Source organism: Rhipicephalus microplus, chromosome 3, assembly GCF_043290135.1.
Source record: "Rhipicephalus microplus isolate Deutch F79 chromosome 3, USDA_Rmic, whole genome shotgun sequence".
NCBI classification, from domain to species: domain Eukaryota; kingdom Metazoa; phylum Arthropoda; class Arachnida; order Ixodida; family Ixodidae; genus Rhipicephalus; species Rhipicephalus microplus.
Window position 1 is genome coordinate 6,663,304 of NC_134702.1, and position 20,413 is coordinate 6,683,716.

Sequence of the window (20,413 nt, forward strand, 5' to 3'; positions counted from 1 at the left end):
TGGTTTGACGGATATGGCTCGCTGGTCATGACATGAATAAAGTCCCAATATCATCGCATACGTTGTCAAGCACTTCGCACAAAACAGTGGCACATATCCATGGACGAGCATGTGCCACTCGTATGCGCGTATGCACCACAGGTTATTGACAATTCATATTTCACCAGGAATAGTAAGAACAAACACGGGTAATTTTAATGCATGAGTGTTAAGAAAAACCTGACATCGGCAGCGGGTCAGAACCCAGCAGGAATTGAAGCCCAGCATTTTGCGTGACAACCAAGTGGTCTACCACAAAGCCACACCACATCTCGAAACTTTCTTTCAAATAGACCCTAATGTTTCAGAAAATACGTAAATACGTACTATCATGCAGCCGTCACATCTGCCTAACGACAATTGTAGTGAAGTGCCATCCACTGAAGCTTATTTATCTTGCAATGTCCCGGGCTGCCATCGTCGCTGGCACAAGCGCTATATATCAGCTTACCGATTCTGGTGTTGCCAATACCCATGACGCTGTTGCCATCGTTATGCAACAGCAATTATCCGACTGTAACATATCTGTGTGTACAAAATTTGTAGATATCTTATGCCAAATTTTGTAACGTCTCGCTCAATAAAAAAAATTACAACGCAATCACCCTCTTTTCGTGTGCATAGCATAACATCGATTTCCAAGATACGGGGGTTCTGCCGATTTTACCCCCCCTCCCTCCAATTAGGACTTTTTTTTATGCACACTGAAGTTGCGCTATCAAATCAGTGAAAAGCAAAAATGGCTGCAGCTAGATATTAGAAATATTGTAGATATTAGCATTCCAGTCTGTTTGTGGCTGATCTAATGAATTTATACATTAGCATCCCAGCGTGTTTGTGACTTATCAATTTAATCACAAACGCAGCAGGTTTGAGAATGCCGCTTTTTTGGTTGTATTTTGGCTCCGAGAGCAAGGACAATGCAAACCAGCTCAAAAGATTGACCACCTATGCTTTCTGCTTCGGGTTGTCTCTGTTCACATTTCAGCACCAGCCTGTGTGGGGGTGCAGACACCCCCTGCAAAGTTGTTTGCGCTGCGTGGTGCACTTGTCTTGCTCAAAAGCCGCATTTCGGGCTACAACCACCTGGCGGTAGGTGGCGTGTTCGCGTTGGTCGCCACTATCATCATCATGATGTAGCGCCAGCAGTGACCAACGGTGTAAGGCAAGCCTTGATGGCGGGCGAGAGTTGAGCGAGTCTCTTCTGCGCGTGGCGGTTGCTGCGAACGGCTGTATCTAGCGTGGGTCCCCGGTGCATTGCACCGCAAGATGCGCGTCGAGGGCCCTCGTGGGTAGTCAAGCAATAACGACGCCACTTTGGGTGTGTTATTGTATTTGTCATGTTATTGTGTGTTTGTAGTGTTATAGTGCTTGTCAAGGAGTGTATGGTAATATTGTGTACGGATGTCCTTAACGTGTTAATTACAATTTATGTTATAACAATTTGGCAGACAATATCGTCGTTCTAAAGTAGTTAAATAAATGTGTGTGTGTTATTCGGTTTGTACCAACCGTATCTACAGTGTCCTTTCACTCCAAGAGCGTGGCTTGGCACTCGCTCGCCAATTCGAGACCCCACAGCTCTAAGAAATGCACGTGCAACTAAAAACTAAAGCTTAAAGCAGAAGTACAGTGCAAAACAGCGACATTACGCTATGCTTTACATCAAGACACTGCTGTGCCGCACGACACGCCAGATTGTATTGCTTACAGTAAGATTTTTGTAGGGGAAGTTGAGTTGAATAATAAAGCTTGAATTTGGACAGCAAAGTATCTCGTGTACTTTTCTTCTTTCATTTTTTTTACAGTAGAAGCTCATTAATTTTGCTGCCCCATCTGAAAGATCGGATATTTCAAGTGTGTGGGAGACAGGGTCCCGGCAAGCATATGCATTTCTTTTTAATGGCATCAGACTTTCATCGATACGACCCCATCTGGCTGCAACCCGGTTAATTCAGATGATCCTCAATGCGCAACAATCGCGAAGCGCCACAAACATGCGAGACAAAGCCAGAAAAATAGCATTCGAAAACAGCCAAAACAGTTACTGGCCTTCAGAAAGGCGTGGTCGTCATCTACAATGCCGCTAGAAACCAAGGCTCAGCGGCTGCAGAAAACTTGTTTCGTTTTCGATTTAACTCAGCACACATGAACTGCGTGGGCACAAACTATCATCGACCCTACCGTGATGGTCTAGTGGCTAAAATCCCGGCTGTTGACGCGCAGGTCACGGGATCGAATTCCGGCTGCAGCGGCTGCATTTTCGATGGAGGCCAAAATGCTGTAGGCCCATGTGCTCAGATATGGGTGCATGTTAAAGAACCCCAGGTGGTCTAAATTTCCAGAGCTCTCCACTATGGTGTCTCTCATAATCATATCATGGTTTTGGGACGTTAACCCCCCATATCAATCAATCAACTATCTATCATGGCATCAATAACGACTAGGGTCAAAGCTACAACAACCAGTACATTTTTTTTTGCTGCATTGCTTCAAAACTGCATAGTCAACATTCATTATCGTGCTTTAGTGAGTTAGGTTTATTCAGCAACATATGCCGTGCTCAACAATTTCTTTTCTACTGAGTGTGCATGGCCGCACGCATGTTTTTAGAGCTGCATGGACGCTATGATCAAGCTTTTATTAACAACAGTTTCGTCCACGGCAATCATAAACCATCAAGCTCAAAGATCATAAAGCTCAAACATTGTGCGAACCCTTGAATATGAAGAGCTTCACCCGTAGGCTACATGCTGGCATAAAACCTACCTGCTACGACTTGAACAAACAAATCAGATTATTGCCATGCACACGTGATGGCACTGGCAGTAGTAAACTCCCTCTAATACGAACTCTGTTAAGATAAACTCTTGCTTAAACGAAACAACACGGGAATGTTTGTAAGGTTTCCACTAATCTCAATGCAAAAATGTATGTATGTCAGTCAGAAAAAGTTACTGCGGGCTGAAAATAAAATGTCCCGCCACGAAGAAAAGCTTGCAGACTTTAAGCAATTTTAATTGGCTGATTTGAAGTGACGACAGTTTTACAGTTGAGAAAAACGTTAGTGGGGAATCAAAATTGCACTTTTATAGTGACGACATAGTGATTTTATAGTGATTTGAAGTGACGACAGTTTTACAGTTGAGAAAAACGTTAGTGGGGAATCAAAATTGCACTTTTATAGTGACTTAATGAATCCGGATGATGAAATGAGTCAAGTATAGTAATGAATAGGCTTGTGTGAACGAATAGTAGGGTATTTGAATTCGCTTCGATTCGAATTTACGTTATCGAAAATTTCAAAGTATTCGCAAGGAACGAATACATGCATATTAATCCGAATGTACCACCTGTAAAGGTGGTTTCACTGAGGTATAGGGGTGCTGAACCGTGAAAGCACCTATCCAAAAGAAATCCACTTTGCCGCGAAGCCCTCCTTCAAATTTAAAGGGGCCCTACAACACTTTTTGAGCACTGTAAGGAAACGCTGCCGATCAGTAGTCGAGGCTGCCGAGGACACGCAAGTCAGATATTAAAGAGCAGCATGCGGCGTGCGATTCACGACAAGTTTTCAAAGTCAGCTAAAAATTGCTCTCTTCTCTCGACAAACGACTCCAGAAAGCACGCGACGTATTTTCTCTCCTCGTACAATTCCTCCCGACTTAGCTTCCAGCACTTTCATTGAGACGAGAACAGAGCATTCACATCAAATTTTTGCAACACCACGCATACTGGAAGGACTAAAAATTTTTGGGACGGTGAATTCATGAGGCAATAAGATTCTTTAGTGAATCCCTTCCATGACTCCTTGAAAAAGTGTCGCATGGCCCCTTTAAATAGAAATATTACCTTCAAATCAATTCGATTTATTAAGCTTAAAAGCTTGTTATGATGGCTTATATGCTCCAAGTATAATGAACTTAAAAATGTTACATTTTATAAAAGTTATGACTCGCATTCTGCCGAAAGTCAAATCCTGCTACTACTCAAAGTTGTTTTGACTTCTTTAGAACAGAAAAATAAAAAGGCATTTGCATAGAGGCCCTATTTCAATTTTAAAAAATATTGTGCAGGTTAGTTGGGTCATAATAAATATATGGTCATTTTTCTTCATATGTCATATGTACTATTTGAATTCGATATGAAATTATTCGACCAAAATCACTATTCACTACAAGCCTGAAATTCACTATTCGCACAAGCGTAGTAATTAAAATATGGCCAGGATTCTGAATACAGTTTAAAATTTTCTGAAAGTGTTCAAGTGTTTCACGACCCCTTTAACAACCACCGAGCGGCAAGTGGTGCAGTGCGTGCGTGAGTTGATCATCATCATCATGATTAGCACGCACTGGCAGTACCACGAAGGCGAGGCTTGGTGGGCACACGGGAAAAAGGAGCGAGGCACTTCGGGGAGCTGCGCCTGGCGCCAATGGACTTCTCTCGCAGTGGGTCTATGGGGGCGTCACCGCAGGTCATCGCCCATGGACCCTTCATGGTGAGTTGAACATCGGCGATGCCACCTTCGCATTATTTCGTATTTGTTGTTATTTTTAATGGTATAGCGTTAAAGAGCTCGTTTCGCAGATATGTCGGCATTGGTATTGGTATCCTTGATTGTGAGCAAAAAATCATCATCGTGTGCATGACTGAAAAATAGAGAAAGACGCAAATAAAGTAATAAAAATTATAGGGTCCAAGTGAAGATTGATCAAAGGCTGTTTGAGTAGCAAAAAGGTGTTCTGCCACACAGCCGTGCATCTGCTTGGAAATACAGTGAAATTAAATTCCTCTGCTTGGAAACCCAGAGAAAGTAACTTCGAAGCTTTAGAAACACACACATCCTGTATACAGGCTTCACAGTACAACTTGTAATATCGCAGTGATATAGTGTGGTACAAGCGTACATTGCCAACGGGCATGAGAACATGTGATTATCCAAATGACTTTGCGGTTTAAAGTCGGCCACCCATTACAAAAGGCACACACATTACCCTGCATATTCCCTTAAAACAATGTAGTGGGTGCATACAAATTCAAAAAAAAATCTTGCATGCATAATTGCTTGAGCTTTAAAGCATACTACCCATTACAATGAATGCAGCCATAAGCGAAAGCTTCACTGACACAAGTCACTTTTAACTTTATTGATTACACTGTAGTAATATACACAACTTAAACTGCTCGAATAACATTGTAAATAAAAAGTATGCAGTACGTGGTTGAAGTACACACTAGGGACAGGCCACCACTATCGTGTTTATGTATTAATGTTGAAACTCAAGGATCCCCCAATTCCTTTTACTGTAGACAGAAGAATCTCCTTGGACACTCTGTTGAATTTTTGCCCCACATTCTGGAATCTAGCAATTTATGTCACTTGCATAACATACCTCTCAATGAAACTTAAGTGCATAAAAATGTCATTCATTGGACTTTTGGTTTATGTTATACATAAAAAAAATTAAATACAGTAGTAGAAGAGCTAGTGTAACCAACAAAAAACACCTATTCTTCCCCTGGTAGATAAAGAGTTCAAAAGCATGCATTAAAATTTTTTGTTGAATATCACCCACACTCATCGACACACATCTAAATTAAAAGAAGACCGAGAAGGACCTGCAAAGAAATAGCTTAAATCTAAACTCAAATTCGGATATCTACCTACTTACAATTTTGTTGTTGATGTAGTTTTCCAAGATGTTCAAGATGGAATCAAAACAGTTCTTTGGGAAATGTAGGGCTACGTTCTGAAACGCTCCTTATCTCAGTGAGGGGGCCTCAACTTGACTGAGGACTCCTTATTGGGTGTTCTGGTATGACCCTTACTAGGGTTCTTTGATTGAGGCACTCCTTGGTGCTCCCTAAATTAAAGTAGCACTGGGGCTATCTTCATGCCTCCTTATCTCACTCCTTGCACTGAGAGGGTGATTCTCTACAGTGCTATCGGGTTTGCCAACAGGTGGGAAAGGAGGGACTATCACATCAAATGAAACCTGAACAGTGGCAAGCCTTCACGATGGTATAGTACGCATCGTCCAGTCATCACCATTGACAGGCACATGCGTCCTGTTCGGCAGCTCTGCGCATATATGAGTGCCTGTCCATGGTGATAAGTGGACGGCGTGCACTATACCATCGTAAAGGCTTGCCGCTGTTCAGATTTCATTTGACCTGGATAGTATATCAGTGGTACACAGCTGTGGCCAGTTGAAAAAACAGAGTAATGCTCTGCGCGTCATTGCCTGAGCTCACCAGCGAGCGAGTGATTTCTTGTACAGTGGCCTGTATCACTATGTGACACCTTCAATCAGGAACTTGAGGCATCGGTTGAACCTTCAAGAACTACACAACTTCCGGATGAGGTATCGCTTCACGAAGCAGTCTGTGGTGCACATACTGGAAGAGCTACTCCTCAACATAACGATAACAGAGGAAAGCCTTTATCGCCTTAGCTAAAGCTGCTAATCACTCAATGATTCTATGCAGCCAGCGCGATAGAGTGTGTTGCTGAGGACCTTGTCAAAGTGTCGCAGCCACCAGGGAGCAGAACATCCCATTCCAGCTTCTTCCACAATTATGCAGGCGCAGTTGCCAATGTAGGAGAAAATCGCTACGGTCTGAGTGAACCCATAACTGCAGCGAACCCTCCTTTCTATTCCTAACACCGGTGGCATGTTTTCACTGTCCATCGATCCAAGATCTGTGAGTTCAAAAGTTTAAACAGGTTCTGTACATGACACCCATAGGACATACCACATATCAGTTATGGTGGTTCATTTCACGAAGGACTTCTAATTTCCTTGGAGGAATGCTTTTTCTTGGTAAAACGCAGAGCTTCTGTGGGGAGGGAAAGAACGACACAGGGCGCCTGCTTTCAGTTGACTATGGACTGACTCAGCTACTGAGATCAGTAATCCACTATGATGAGACTTTTAGGCAAGTGACATTTGCCTGAAAACTGGCACCTACTTTGAGGGAGCTCGAACAATAGCCCTTTTAGCAAGTTTACTGTGCGCAGAACAGTAACTGTGTGCCGGGCAACGTTGTGCACGGCAACAGAGACATGAGTTGGTCCGGTCGGTCCGCTTCTTGGAAAGTAATTTGAAGTGCGCTAACCCGATGCGGACCACTAAAACATGATTTTATTTCAAAATAGGCCCTTCCTTGGCACAAAATTAACACGAGGTTTCTGGACCACCATTTCAACAATCAACGTTGATTTAATAGTTGACTTTTGTGTCCCTTTAACCCTGCTCAGTTATAAAAAACAGTTTCATCATTTCCTAAGTTCTTTAAGCAATCTTTATAGCTTGCTGCTTTTTTCCTTGCTGCAACAGGCAAAAATTCAATAAACAGCAAATGCTGTGCATCCATATCGGGAAGAAGCTCAGTGTATACGTTATTATTCATCAACAATCGGGAAATATATTCCTTATAATTTCTTAAAAATGAATGTTAAGCCCATATTTCACAGCTACTTTCGATCCCAACCATGCACCTTACCTTACTGGGGTGGCCCTTAGAAAAGGAAGGTTGAAGGAAGCTCTCAAAATATGCTAGCTCCCTCAAGATAGCCTTAGGATAAAAAGGCATGAAGGGCTCCTCAAGTAACGTAAGGAAATGATCTGAGGTAAAAAGCATTATATAGGCCTTGTGGCCAAGGCCATGCCATTCTGCCATCTGGTCATCTGAGGAATGCCTTGGCAAAGTCGTGAAAGTTCGACAGTATGCATAAGCATAACTTTAAGATGCTGTTTATTTTTACTCCCACATTAATGCCTCAGTAGGGCATTCCCAAAGGGACTGACCTTGGTGGTGAGTGTCTTGACAGGCTTGAGGTTGAAGTTGTAGTCAAGGTGGAGATAGTTGAGGTTCTTACGGTGGATCAGTAGGTTGAGCATGTTGTAGCCCTGGCGACACACCTGCAGTCCAGCTTCCACCCAGTCAATTGTAGTAGTCTGGAAGAACTTGGTCGATTTGAACGACCTGAAGAGGTACCTCTTCTTCTGTGGCTTGGGGGGCCGGTGCTTGAGTGCATTGAGCACAAAGTACTTGAGCAACTTCTGGTACGAGACCCTGACCTTCACAGGCATGCCTGGAGGACAGTGCTCACGGTACCTGTCACAGAGAGTGTCACCTTGATTATAATATTACCATGTGATGGCCACACTGAAATTTTACAGCTTACTTTCATTAAAATGCACTTGCATTTAATGAGATGCAAGTGCATTTCATTAAATGCAATCCGCGGTGCCACGGAAATCGCAGAAGGGGGGTAAGTGCCAAAGCCCACTTTGCAGCTGGCACGGCGTTCGATATATCCGAAGGTGGGTAAAAATACTGTTCGATATAAACGTGCGCATTTCTATACTTATACCCAATGTACATGAAAATAAAATATATGTTGGTTCAATATAACCGCGTTCGACTGAATATTGATTGTTGAAATGGATAATCTGTTTTTATTAGGGGAATCCAGCAGGACGGTTAAACTTTTTCGAACAAAACAATGAAGTCGGCCATTTTTTCTGTCCTGTGGGGGGGCACCCTAAAACCGGAGTGCCGGCTTCATTTGAATCGTTTGGAACCTGGATAATCTGCCCCTAGGTAGAATATAAGGCAGGGGTATAAGAAGCAGGTGCCACAATTAAAAAAAAAAAAACTCGCCTTATATTCGAAAAAATATGGTATACCAATGCTTTGAAGCATTGGAAGAGAGCAAGTACACCTCTTCAGTAATTTAGTATGAGTCAGAGAAATGTTGATGCTTACCAGGACTTCACCAAAGGAATGTCAATGGCACGGCGAGTGCGGTCTGAGCGCAAGTTGAATGGGCGCGGGGCCCACAGCAATGCAATACCATTGGCTGTGTTGTCAGTGTACAAGGGGCAATCCTGAAGGAAAGGCTGCACATGCTCTGGCAGCTCGAACTCTTCCTCGTCATCTGGCAAGGGGTCCACAGTTTGCTGCAGTGGCAAAATGTGCATTTAGACAGTATGCAACACAGATTCAACTGGACGGCATTTTCAATGGTACTGAAGGCATCTGCAAAATAGCTGTCACCAACACTATGCCCCAACATGCTAACTGATCAATCACTACACCACTGCAATCAAAGTGCCAATAAAAGAGCTAGTTATTCATTACCGAATACTACTTCAAAAAGACAGCATGGACTGAGGATGATTGTACAGCCGTCATACTCCTATGTCCATGAAGGTCTCACACAGATTAATTCTCGTATTCAGAGACACTCCTTGACTTGAACTTGACTTGCCACTGCCTCCAATGCAGCGTGTTTGAAACGCGTTTGTGCATCTGTGCTGCCTTGACACAACCTACAGCTGCACATTCAAAATGCATTTTACCTGCATTGAAGGCAGTGACAAGTCAAGTTCAAGTCGTGGAGTGTTTCTGAACACAGCTGTAAAAGAGCTTGCTGAGCGGAGAAAGCATGACCTCAGTTCAGTGCAGGACAAGCCCTCAGCATTATATCACAAGGTGAGCAAGAAAAACAACAACTAAACTGTGGGAAAAGGTACAGAAATTACATAAGATTAACTTTGCATGCAAAAGAGGCTACATTGGGAAAACAAGCCGGCATTAGTTAAATCGATTGGCTGAGAGAGCATGTGCACTCATTCAAAGGATCTGTAACCAGTTACATTGCCCAACAGTTCAAAGAATGAGGATGTCAGCCTTTAGAAATGCAGAGCTTTCAAAAAATACAAAGAATAAAGACCACCCGAGATCCCCGACGCACACCATATTCATACACACAGGAATGCCTGCATCAGCACCTTCTGCTTCCCTACATAGCTCAGTAATATTTAGGTCTGAAACCTGACAGCCTACTTCGAGGCGTGCAATGTGACCATTTCCTTTCTGTCTGCCCATACATAATGCATTTTTTGTTGTACCTCTGCAATAAGCTTCTGTATTAAGACGGTAAGTTGGGCCAGTTGGTTAGGATCCATCGTGAACTTACAGCTCGACACCAGAAAAAATACAGGAAAAGACGGCGCTGACTCACAACTGAGTTGTGAGTCAGCGCCGTCTTTTCTTTCTCTTGTGCTCTTTCCCTGTCCTGTATTTTTTCTGGTGTTGCGCTGTAAGTAAGTTCACGATGGAGCTTGTGTATGCATCGCGTTTCTCTGCAATACATCATGTTGCCACACTAACATACCAGTCACAGCAATAATATCAGATATCATACGGCAGACTCTAATAGAATGGAACCTGAAGAAACCAGGAAAGTATGGTCCATTTAAAAGTTCAGTTTACTGAGTGACAAACAGGGCTGCAGGATTCCAGTACAAAGCAATCATACCAGAGACAGTTGTTTCATTTAGTTAGCAGTTCTGTTTAGGCGATTTCCATTTACTGACAGCCTAATGCAAATAACAAAAACTTCAGTGTCAAATAAATTTAAATGTGAGTAATGTCCGAAGAAGGAAAAAGTAAAACCAACAAGCTTTGCAGAAATTTCATGAAAGGGTAAAGAATCTCGTACACTTCGTAGCATGCAACTACAACGGACTCTTTCATGGGGAAAGAGTAAGCTACTGCAGGGTTGCAAACAATGTGAATAACAAGCCAACATGTCTACAGTTACTGAGCGAAATGCACTAAGCCCCAATGATGTTTAATGCACGCAAGCCCTAATCAAATAGGGCAAATGTTGCTTTCGCTAGCATGACATTCAATAGCATGATGTAAATGCAATATTTTGGTTCCTGCAATACTCCACAGCACAGTAATGTGTGTTGAGCTGGATAAGCAAGTATAATAAAAATATATCGTGAACTATAAAAGCACTGATGCATACAGCCTTATCAGTACAATGAGGCTAATTTTAACAATAAATCCCATTTTCATACATGCCAAGCTCAAGGTTTCTGAATCCAGGAAATTGCTGCAACTGGAAGGGAGCGGGGAACGTTTGCACCCCCCCCCCCCACCTTTTTATTTTCACACACATACAAAAAAAAAACATCACCAAGGGGGGGGGGTCCCAAACAGACCCGTAAGCGTTAACATAGGCGTGGCAGCCTAATAATCGCTTATAAACAACGCAGGAGGGGTGTCCCTACTACAGCAGAATCTCGGTGATACGTACGAATCTCAAGTGAAATCGAAAATATCCTTATCACCTGAAACTTTATATGATAAAAAAACAAGCAAAAATACGGTTTCTGGTCTGTGATACACGCACAAAACATTTCTTTCTGTCAAAAGAACTCGCCTAATGGTACACACACAAACGAACCAACAAGGAACGGCTAGCTGGCTGCCGCAAAAGTGCACTTAAAAGCTTCGTTTGAGGCCAACTGCAATGTGCTAAAGTCCGCTTCACCGTAATAATAAGTGAGCATTGACATGAACACAGAAACACGTGTCTTTTGTTACGACTTTATAACCTTTGATCTACCACTGCTTTAATCGCTTATCTTCAGAACTCGTAGTCCCTTTTGATGTCGTGTCGCAGTAACCATGGTTTCACTCGGAACGATTGCGGCAAACAGTAGTTCCGTTAATAATTCGCGTGCGCTGGCCGCGCAAGTGCCTTCAAAACTACGTTGCTTTTTTGCTATCAATTACTGCATCTGTTGAGGTTTTGTAGACAGCGTTTAGGGAAAGCAATGTCACTTTGAATGGGTGAGCGTTGGACATGCGTGCACTTTCGAAATTCTGTCAGATCGCGGCAAAGAACCGCGGTTTCGTTGGCTGCGCGCATCCTTCCTAAGCTTCTAGTAAGTTGCTCACACTCATTGCTCAATGGTTTGCTACTGAAGTTCGTATCACCTGGCCCGACGGGCCGAAGTGTCCAGAACATCCGAATTTAGGCCCACTGGAGACAGTGAAATTCAGCTGGGGAATTTCGCAAATTCGTATCAGCGAGATTTTACTGTACATTTACATCAAGCTCCGAATTCGTTTAAATTGTAATGCAATAGTCCAATTGTTTCGCAAAAGCCTAGATTCGACTGGGATGGATTTTTCCTCATGTCACCAGATCACGCACAAAAATTTTGATTTCCAGGAGATTTCCAGCCAACCATACAAATGTAAGAAATGGCCGAAATCCGAGAGTCTCCCAGAAAATTGGAGAGACTAGGCAAGTATGTATTTTGGCATACTTTGCTGGTGGCAGACATCGCAACCGAACAAGATTATTCATATTCTTTTTGACCATCGCTCCTAGATATTAAAATTCCAGTCACCTTGGTGCCTTGACGATGTGCAATAGGGTTTATCAATGGGTCAAAGTAGAATGCTGGCAGGTCAGGATCTTCAGTCTTGATGTACACTACATTAGGAGTGTGATACCTGCAATCATAACCACACATAACAATTTAGCACGTTCGATACAATAGTATTGCAATACCTTGCCATTATTATTAATGCCATAATGCATCCCGCCAAATCATGATATAATATAACCTGTATTATTGACAGCGTACTTGATTCAAGGTGGGACATTATGCCTGAGAACTTTCTGAGAAGTTCTTTATCGATTTTAATGAAACTCACACAGTTTATATAGATTTGCATGCCGATATGAACATGCAACTTTTTCCCTACTATGATATGTAGTTTTTAAATTCCAGGTGTCATTTTGGGAGCTTTATTTTGCCTAAACAGTGAGAGTTACAAAGTAAATATGCATATCAGAATGAGCTGAAACGAGTACAGAGTGCAAGAAAAAAAAAACAGATGTTCTAAGCATATTTAAACAAGAGTTGTGATATGTTCAATATTCGGGACCACAATACCAGCGTGACTTGAACTCACTGCCAAATGTTCAACATGCCATAACTTTTGTACAAATGGATCTAAAACATCCATTTTTGTTTTCTTGCATGCTGTACTCATTCCAGGTCATTGATGTGCTCATTTACGTTGTAGCTATCTCCTCTTAGTCAAACTATGGCTCCCAAAAAGCACACGACGAATTCGTTATATTAAGAACTACATAATATTGTTATTAGTCGTGGTGCATTAGCCTGCTGTGGCATATGAAGAGACGAAAAACAAGCTGGTGCACCGCACGAGATTCTGGCAGCTATTCGGTGGCACAGTTACTTGTAAATACAGTGAACTCCCAGTACCAAAAAACTAAGATGAAATCTTGCTTAAGCCAAACAACACGGGAACCCTTGTTTGGTTTCCCATAGCCTCAATGAAAAAAAAAAATCCGGTTAAGACGAACCGTGGAACAGGTCTCTTCTGTTTAGATGAACTGTTATAGTTGCAGACAATGCTGGCAAATGTGCAAAACAAACACTGTAGTCTTGGAGAGGTATTCAGGTGAACGGGAGAAAGCAATAGAGAAAAAAAAAATGCCTTTCCCTGCACAAAAATGCGAAGCGAATCGAGACACGGAGGGAGCGAGATAAGCAGAAAAGAAAGGCAGCACTAGCCACCATAGCAGTCCATAGAGACAGTATCATCTTCTTCACCCCCCCCCCCCCACCCCCCTGTGGGTGGGTAGGGAAAGAACGTACTTTTGTCAGCAAAGAAAGCAACACAAAGTGTTGGGGACGCAATGGCTGGGGGGATCCAAGACTGAGTCTTTTTGTATTCTTCCCGTCCTCCCCTGTTCTTTGGTTCTCCCAATCGAGCTCAAAGATGAGCAGAGCTACAGAACACATAAGTTAGGGCCCCCTCATTGGCTGTAAACAGAGGGTAAACGAGGAAGGGGGGGGGGGGGAGACAACCAAAAGCAATAACGTGAACTGAAGTTGTCGGTGCCCCACAATCACATACGAAACCAAAACCTCATTGGTGCACCAGTACTCTTGTCAGAGGGATCACATGCATTGTTATCGCCGCCTAGAATGGCTCCCGAGCGCAAGTTGGAGGCAGTTTGTGCTGTTCCACATAGAGCCTGTGAGTGTCGTATCTATTCCCAGTGAAGTGCAAATTGTAACCCGCCATTTTCATTATCTAATGGCACGACAGAGAAACTTTATTTTGTATACAAAATGCAGCTGAGTTGAGTCTTTTTCATTTGCCCAAGATTTGTAACTGTGAGTAGTGCAAACAAACATGTTGCTGCTCATCGATCAGGAAATGTTACTACGGGCCATAAAAAGGAAAATACAGTGTAGACCACTTATAATGTAACCGCTTATAATGCAGAACTGGTTACAATGCGATCTTTTTTTACTCCCGTTTACCTTCCCATAGTAGAACCCCATGTATATGCATACTGCTTATTGTGCAGTCCCTCAAGACAAAAGACCGGTTATAATGCTGTTGCTGGAAAATCATTGTGACAAGGCAGTAACGAGTGTGCATCTGAAAAAAGGCGTGCAGAGTGGGCCGTTGGAAAGCGAGAGACAAGGTCGTTACGAAGGAGGAGGGAACAGGGAGTGAACAAACGGCAGAGGGAAGAAAAAGGGAAGAAAAAAGACCGTGGTTTGCTGAGCAGGCTCGCTTAGTAAGAGTGCAGTTGCATCGGCGACGGATAAGCCTTCGCACCGGTGCAGATTACAGCGTCGCAAGCGTGGCACCGGCAGCGCGCGGCTCAGTATGGCACCTGCAATCCTGTCCTTATCGACTGCGCTTAACAGTTTCCTGTCAAGAAAAACATCGTCGTTATCGAGCTTGCTATATTTACCAGGTTTGCTACCTATCAGTTGCTACCAGTGTGCTGTCATACATAAGCTTGGCAACTTTTCGTCATTGCTCTTTATGATACCACTCTTTATGATACCTCTAAAGCTCTTTATGATACCGCCCGCTAAGCACAATGAGTTGCGACAAAAGACGTGGTTGCGTAGAATCGGAAGTGATAACTTCAGGCCGACATTTTTTAGTTCACTTTGCGAAGTAAGTTACGCGTCTCTCGCTATGATAATGATTCAACATTTGCTCAATTCAATGCCTGCCCTAACGCCGTAGACAAGCCGCAGTCAATTGTGCAGGACGTCGCAATCTCTCACTCAGGTTTCATTAACGGTTCTGTGGGATTTTTTTTCTTTGCCAACAATACATGCTTACGTGTTGTGCTTGTCGTTATGCGCCGACTGGTTTGAGTTCGCAGTACTGGTTTGTGCGCTGGGCATGTACGTGGAAAGACGTTCGAAATCGTCATTGCGAAACTTCAGAGATTTCGCGCTGCTGTTTTGAATAAACAAAACTTGAGTGCAGCAACTAACATTAAGATATACTCTCCATTAGCTTTTGTTGCATACTCGTATATTTCAGAGCAAATTGATCTCGGTGGCTCTTTTTTGTTAACTGATCAGCCAGAAGATTTGCGATGTGAGGGCAGCTATATGCAAAAAAGCATGAATTCAAGTCATTGCTTGCATGGGTCTTTTAGGAACCTCAAACATACTTGTCATTTCATGTGATAGTTTATTTGCTATTTTGTGTGAAGGTTTATATGCACGAGTGGAGCTCTCGCAAAATAATCTCGTATAGTGGCAGGCTAGTTCATTCATACACTATCTCGTTCTTTAAGCAATACAGTTGGTATGTGAGATAGCAGCACAAGGCGCACTTCCGAAATTCAACTAGTGCATCTAACCACTTCACGAAACAACTACAGCTGTTCAAATATATCAACTATAAATGATGTGTGCCTTCTGACGCATTACGAAAGGCTTAGATGACTCACCAAACGCTAAAATAGGCCGGCGGCGGCACCACCGTCCCGTGTGGACAGTGTCAACGAGAGCTGCTGCTTCCACTGCATGACAGTCACTGTGCATGCTCTCTGCACATATTGTGTACCTTATATACCGCGAAGCTTGCACCACCCATGCGTTGAGTAAGGAAAGACAGTCGCACTGTCCCTTCGGGTGCTCTGGTGCCAGCTAATAAAAAAGCAAGCCACAACCACGCATGAACGCGTGAGTGATGTTATGTGCAGTGTAAAACTTCTTCAGAGACGCGCTAAACGATGGGCCAGGAAAAACGGGTGGTCTCACTAATAATAAATTTTTTTCCATTCAGGAACATACATACTATGAGGTGGTGCACACAAAGTTAACATCTGGTCACTGTGACTACGAGTGACTATATCAAAGCTTGATCACACGTACTCTTTGCGCATGACACTAAACAGAGCTGTCACAGGCCAACGTTATATTCGTTAAAATAATTTTAGGATGAGTTAGACGGCTGGTGCGAATGCTCTCAGTGCGCTGCCTGCCGAGCAAGTGCTCTTTCTCCAAAAGGGCGTCTGCTGTGCAGAAGTAAAATAGGTGGTGCCACGTTTAAAAGAGAGTGCGAAGGAGAGGAGACCGAGTAGAAACAAGACCGAAGAAGGAGAGTGTCGCTACTTTGCGGAGTTTTAGGGGCTTTAGTGAAATCGGGTGCACGCCTGTAAAATCAAATGACTGACACATTTCAGCACCTGAAACACCAAACGTGATTTGACATAGTTTCTGTGTAACCCTGTGGGGTCTCGATTTGGAGAGCGTCACGCTCTTGGAGTGAACGGACACGGCAGACGCGGTCGGACAAAACCAAACCACACACATTTAACTACTTTTAGAATGACAATATCACCAGCCAAATTATTTTAATATCAATTGTGATCAACACACTAAACAACATTACACAACACTCGACAACATGATAAACACAAGAACACATTCCTCACAGACCCACCGCGAGAGACAACCGCTTGCTCCGAGCGCCACACACAAAAGAGGCCCGCTTCTTTCTCATGGGCCACCACCCAGGCTTTCCGCCAGGCATCACCGCCAGCGCTAGCCTTTTAACAACCATAATGATGATGGTGGTAGTGGTGATAAACGCTCGCGGACGCAACGCCACCTGCCGCTCAGAAGTTGTGACCCCTTAAATGCAGCTTATGTGCGAGACACGTACGCCACGCGGCGCCAACAACTCTACAGGGGTGTCAGCACCCCCCACAACACGCATGATCGAGGCGGTTTGAGAAACTGTCGGCGAATTTCCACCATGTTGCTTCCATTTGCTAGATATTCCCCTCCCCCCTTTTTTTGGCATTCATTTCGTTGGCAATGCATGTCTTTCGACGTTAAATGGTTGTAAGCACTCTGTAATGCATGCTTCGATTTTCGGACAGGCGAGACTGCATGCTCAACATGTTTTGTGCAAATGCGGCCCTTCTTTTAAAAAGGCTGTTTTGGTTATAATGCGGCACACCGCTTACAGGGCAGATATTTGCAATTTACGTTAAAGCAGTCTATACTGTATTTAGACCTCAAAAATAAAGCTCATACTTTCTTAAGCATATAAATGTATATTGGCTTTTTCGCATGTGATCGAGACTCATGCAGAAGTGATATCAGGGCCAGCAATGTAGGCCTGCGGAAAAAAGTAATAAACTGCCTCGAGACAAAATTTTTCATTTTTCGCAGAAAATTATGCTTATTCCTCCGTTTTTTTATTTCCGAATTGTCAACATGAGGCTGTGCTAAGGATTTATTGTTAAAATGTCTTAGCAATATATACAAGAGGAGTATATTCAGGGCATGTTAGCATATCTTTTTAAGGGGGCACTTCTGATAACCTGGACTCTTGATCATACAAACAAATGACTTTGGTCCCTTCAATTTTGTCTTAATGAGAGTATGCTGTTTTGTAGATATACTCGCTCCCGTCTCTTGCCTATTCATGATCGCCGTGACAACACATACGAAATTGCATATTTAAAATCTGCACACAAACAAACTCGGCAAGGTTCAGCTCAATCGATAAAGAATAGAAGAAAATTTGAAGACTAATGTTTCTCCTAACTATATTAAAACGTAGTCACAAGAGGCACTCAAGGAACCCGGAAACATATTTCTTGTAATGAAGGTCTCCTGTACCCAAAAAATGAAAACGCATACAGAAGTCAAACCAGATCACTTTCTTCGTTCAGCGAACTGGGAGCGCAGAGAAAAACACAAAGGACGAAGCGAGGAACCACACAACACGAGCGCTCTGCGCTCCCAGTTCGCTGAACGAAGAAAATGAATTACCAACTGGCCCACATTTTGATCCTTTTGCCAGATCACTTTGCATCAGCATCTAAGTCCTGACACAAAAAAGATTCACAGCAAGATAACCGGGTCAGGTGTGCATCTGCCAGTGTCCTCTCAGCACTGCTCAGTTCTTGACAATTTGAACAGAGTTGTGGGTGGCAATGTGGCTGTAGCAGTGGGCATTTTTCTTGACTAGTAGTGAACTCAAACAGAAGATGCTGGGAGCAGTTTTGCTGAATTCACAGATCAAGATCACTACCTATAGCAACAATAGTCTGCTTCCTGTTTGCTTCAATCACGTTTCTGTTGACACAAGATTGATGGATGTCATGAGCACCGCTATATCACATTGAGAGATTTTGATCCTACTGCTAGAGGATGATAGATTGAAATTTCAAGTCCCTATTCATGTATCAATTGAATCCCATGTGCGTGTCTTGAGCACCTTGCAAATGCCTTCTCGATCTGCAAGCCAATATGCGACAAGCAATATTATTTTTTCCCAGGTGAAGTAATCCCTGCCATTCGACTCGCACTGGCAGGCATACTTCATGGGGGATAACATGCACTAAAGTGAAAATAAGGCATTTTATTTTAAGCGCTTCAATTCCGAGCACACTTCACTCCCTTATTTTAGAGCTTCAAAAGGCATCGTACGAACTGTGTGACAGTTTCAGGAACATGACATCGGTAACGTCTACGGAAGTTGTGACACAGAAAATGACATATTTACCTTTACTTTAACCGACAACCAAAAAAATACAGTCAAATCCGGCTACAACGAAATCGACAATACGCGTGAAAAAATTCGTTGTCAAGAAATTTTGCTGTAGTGAGATTTCATCTATAGACCACAAAATTTGGTAAGATCTGATGATTATGACTCGTCCTTTGGTCCCAGCAAGTGCATGCATTGGACTCTCATCAACTCAGACAACCTGGCGAACACTGAGTGAACGTAATTTCTCCCATATATTGCGATCAAAATATACAGAAAATTTGAAGCTGAAGTCGGGGTGCGGGTCATACGAGCACTTTGGCGCACAAGTTGGCTTCATGACATGGCTTCATGGCAATACAAAAAAGGCGGCCTTGCGACTATCACGATTTTACCTCGGGAGTGCTTGAAAAAGGTTAGATTGAGAGAGAGACGCAAGCCGGTGGTAACAGGGCAAACACATTTTAATACTACACAAAATGGCAAAAATCTGAACAAACCCTTCAAACGCAAAAAAGAAACAAACAAAATAACAGGCTGTACAGCGATACCGGAACTTCAATCCTAGTCAAGCTCAATTCTTGGCCCTAAACTCTCTCTAGCCAAAATGGCATTTCGGTAACGAAACGTTCTGACAGTTCATCCCGTTGTCACATCAACTCCGTGCACTTGCCAAGTCGACGTTTCATAGAGTTTGACGTGTACGTCCTCCTCAAGCTCCTACGACCATCGTCGGTAGTTTCCCCCAAATGTGCCATTTGTCTTCATTACTGGTGTCCCGGTAATATTCATCATTTTTAGCCTGCTTCGTCAAACCTAACTCGTCAATGGCCTAATTGATGACACTCTCTAATGACTGGGGTGGGTTGCTACCGTCCTAGCGTGAAGTGGGACAGCTGCAAGTAAACCAGGAACTGCTGCGCAAGGATGCGGCAAGACTAGGCAGCCTCACTCGGGAGCACCTTCGAGGTCGACGGCCACTTCCCGGGCTTCTCATGCTAACATCCCTCAGAACCGGGCGGCTATGCAGCTCCCGTCGCTGTAGCGACGCTGGTTTCCCATATCTTCGCAGCTCAGAGTCCCACAGCACAGTGACAGCTCATTCTCCGAGGCTTCCAATTACGGCTCAGGTCCCGTGCCATGAGCCTTTCTCCGACCAATCTCGTACATGAACGTGGTGCGCCAGTGCACCATCGGGGGTCTCCCACATGGGCCCGGCACGTGCCTCGTGCCCTGACAGCGTCAATACGCAGGTACCTCTTTGTTCCTCCAACGGTTTACGGTCAAGGGTGTCGGTTGTATGCAGGGGAGGGTTGAACAGAAGAAAATACAACATTCAGACGAACCTTTGGGCGTGCCGAGTGTACAACGCCGAGAATGAGCGTGCCAAAGCTTTGCTAGATGGCCAACTGATAACTGCAACTGAAAGTGACGAAGCTCCGCACTACCGTGGCCATAAGTGAACAACAGAAAAGTCATTATGCTTCATGTTGTTTTATGGCTTTATTACCTTTAATCTATTAGCTGTGTTAGCTGTGCACCTTCGGATCGTATTCTATCGATGAACAAGGCAATAGCGACCGCGGTTTTGTGAGCAGCGATTGCGGCAAATACTAGTTCCGTTTTCAATGTGTGCGCACTGCGTTGGCCGTGAGCGTGACTTGAGAACTGCATC

At 43.5% G+C, this 20,413-nt stretch overlaps 1 protein-coding gene across 1 annotated transcript in view; it reads right to left on the reverse strand.

The window, feature by feature from the left end:
- Prp8 (pre-mRNA processing factor 8) overlaps nucleotides 1–20,413 on the reverse strand; it is a 218,037-nt gene that overhangs the window by 130,553 nt on the left and 67,071 nt on the right. Inside the window, exons 8-10 of the mRNA XM_037433717.2 lie at nucleotides 12,270–12,375; nucleotides 8,818–9,011; nucleotides 7,854–8,163 (exon numbers count right to left, since the gene is read on the reverse strand). Of these exons, the coding sequence (XP_037289614.1) occupies nucleotides 7,854–8,163; nucleotides 8,818–9,011; nucleotides 12,270–12,375 (610 nt within the window). The remainder of the gene's footprint in view (nucleotides 1–7,853; nucleotides 8,164–8,817; nucleotides 9,012–12,269; nucleotides 12,376–20,413) is intronic.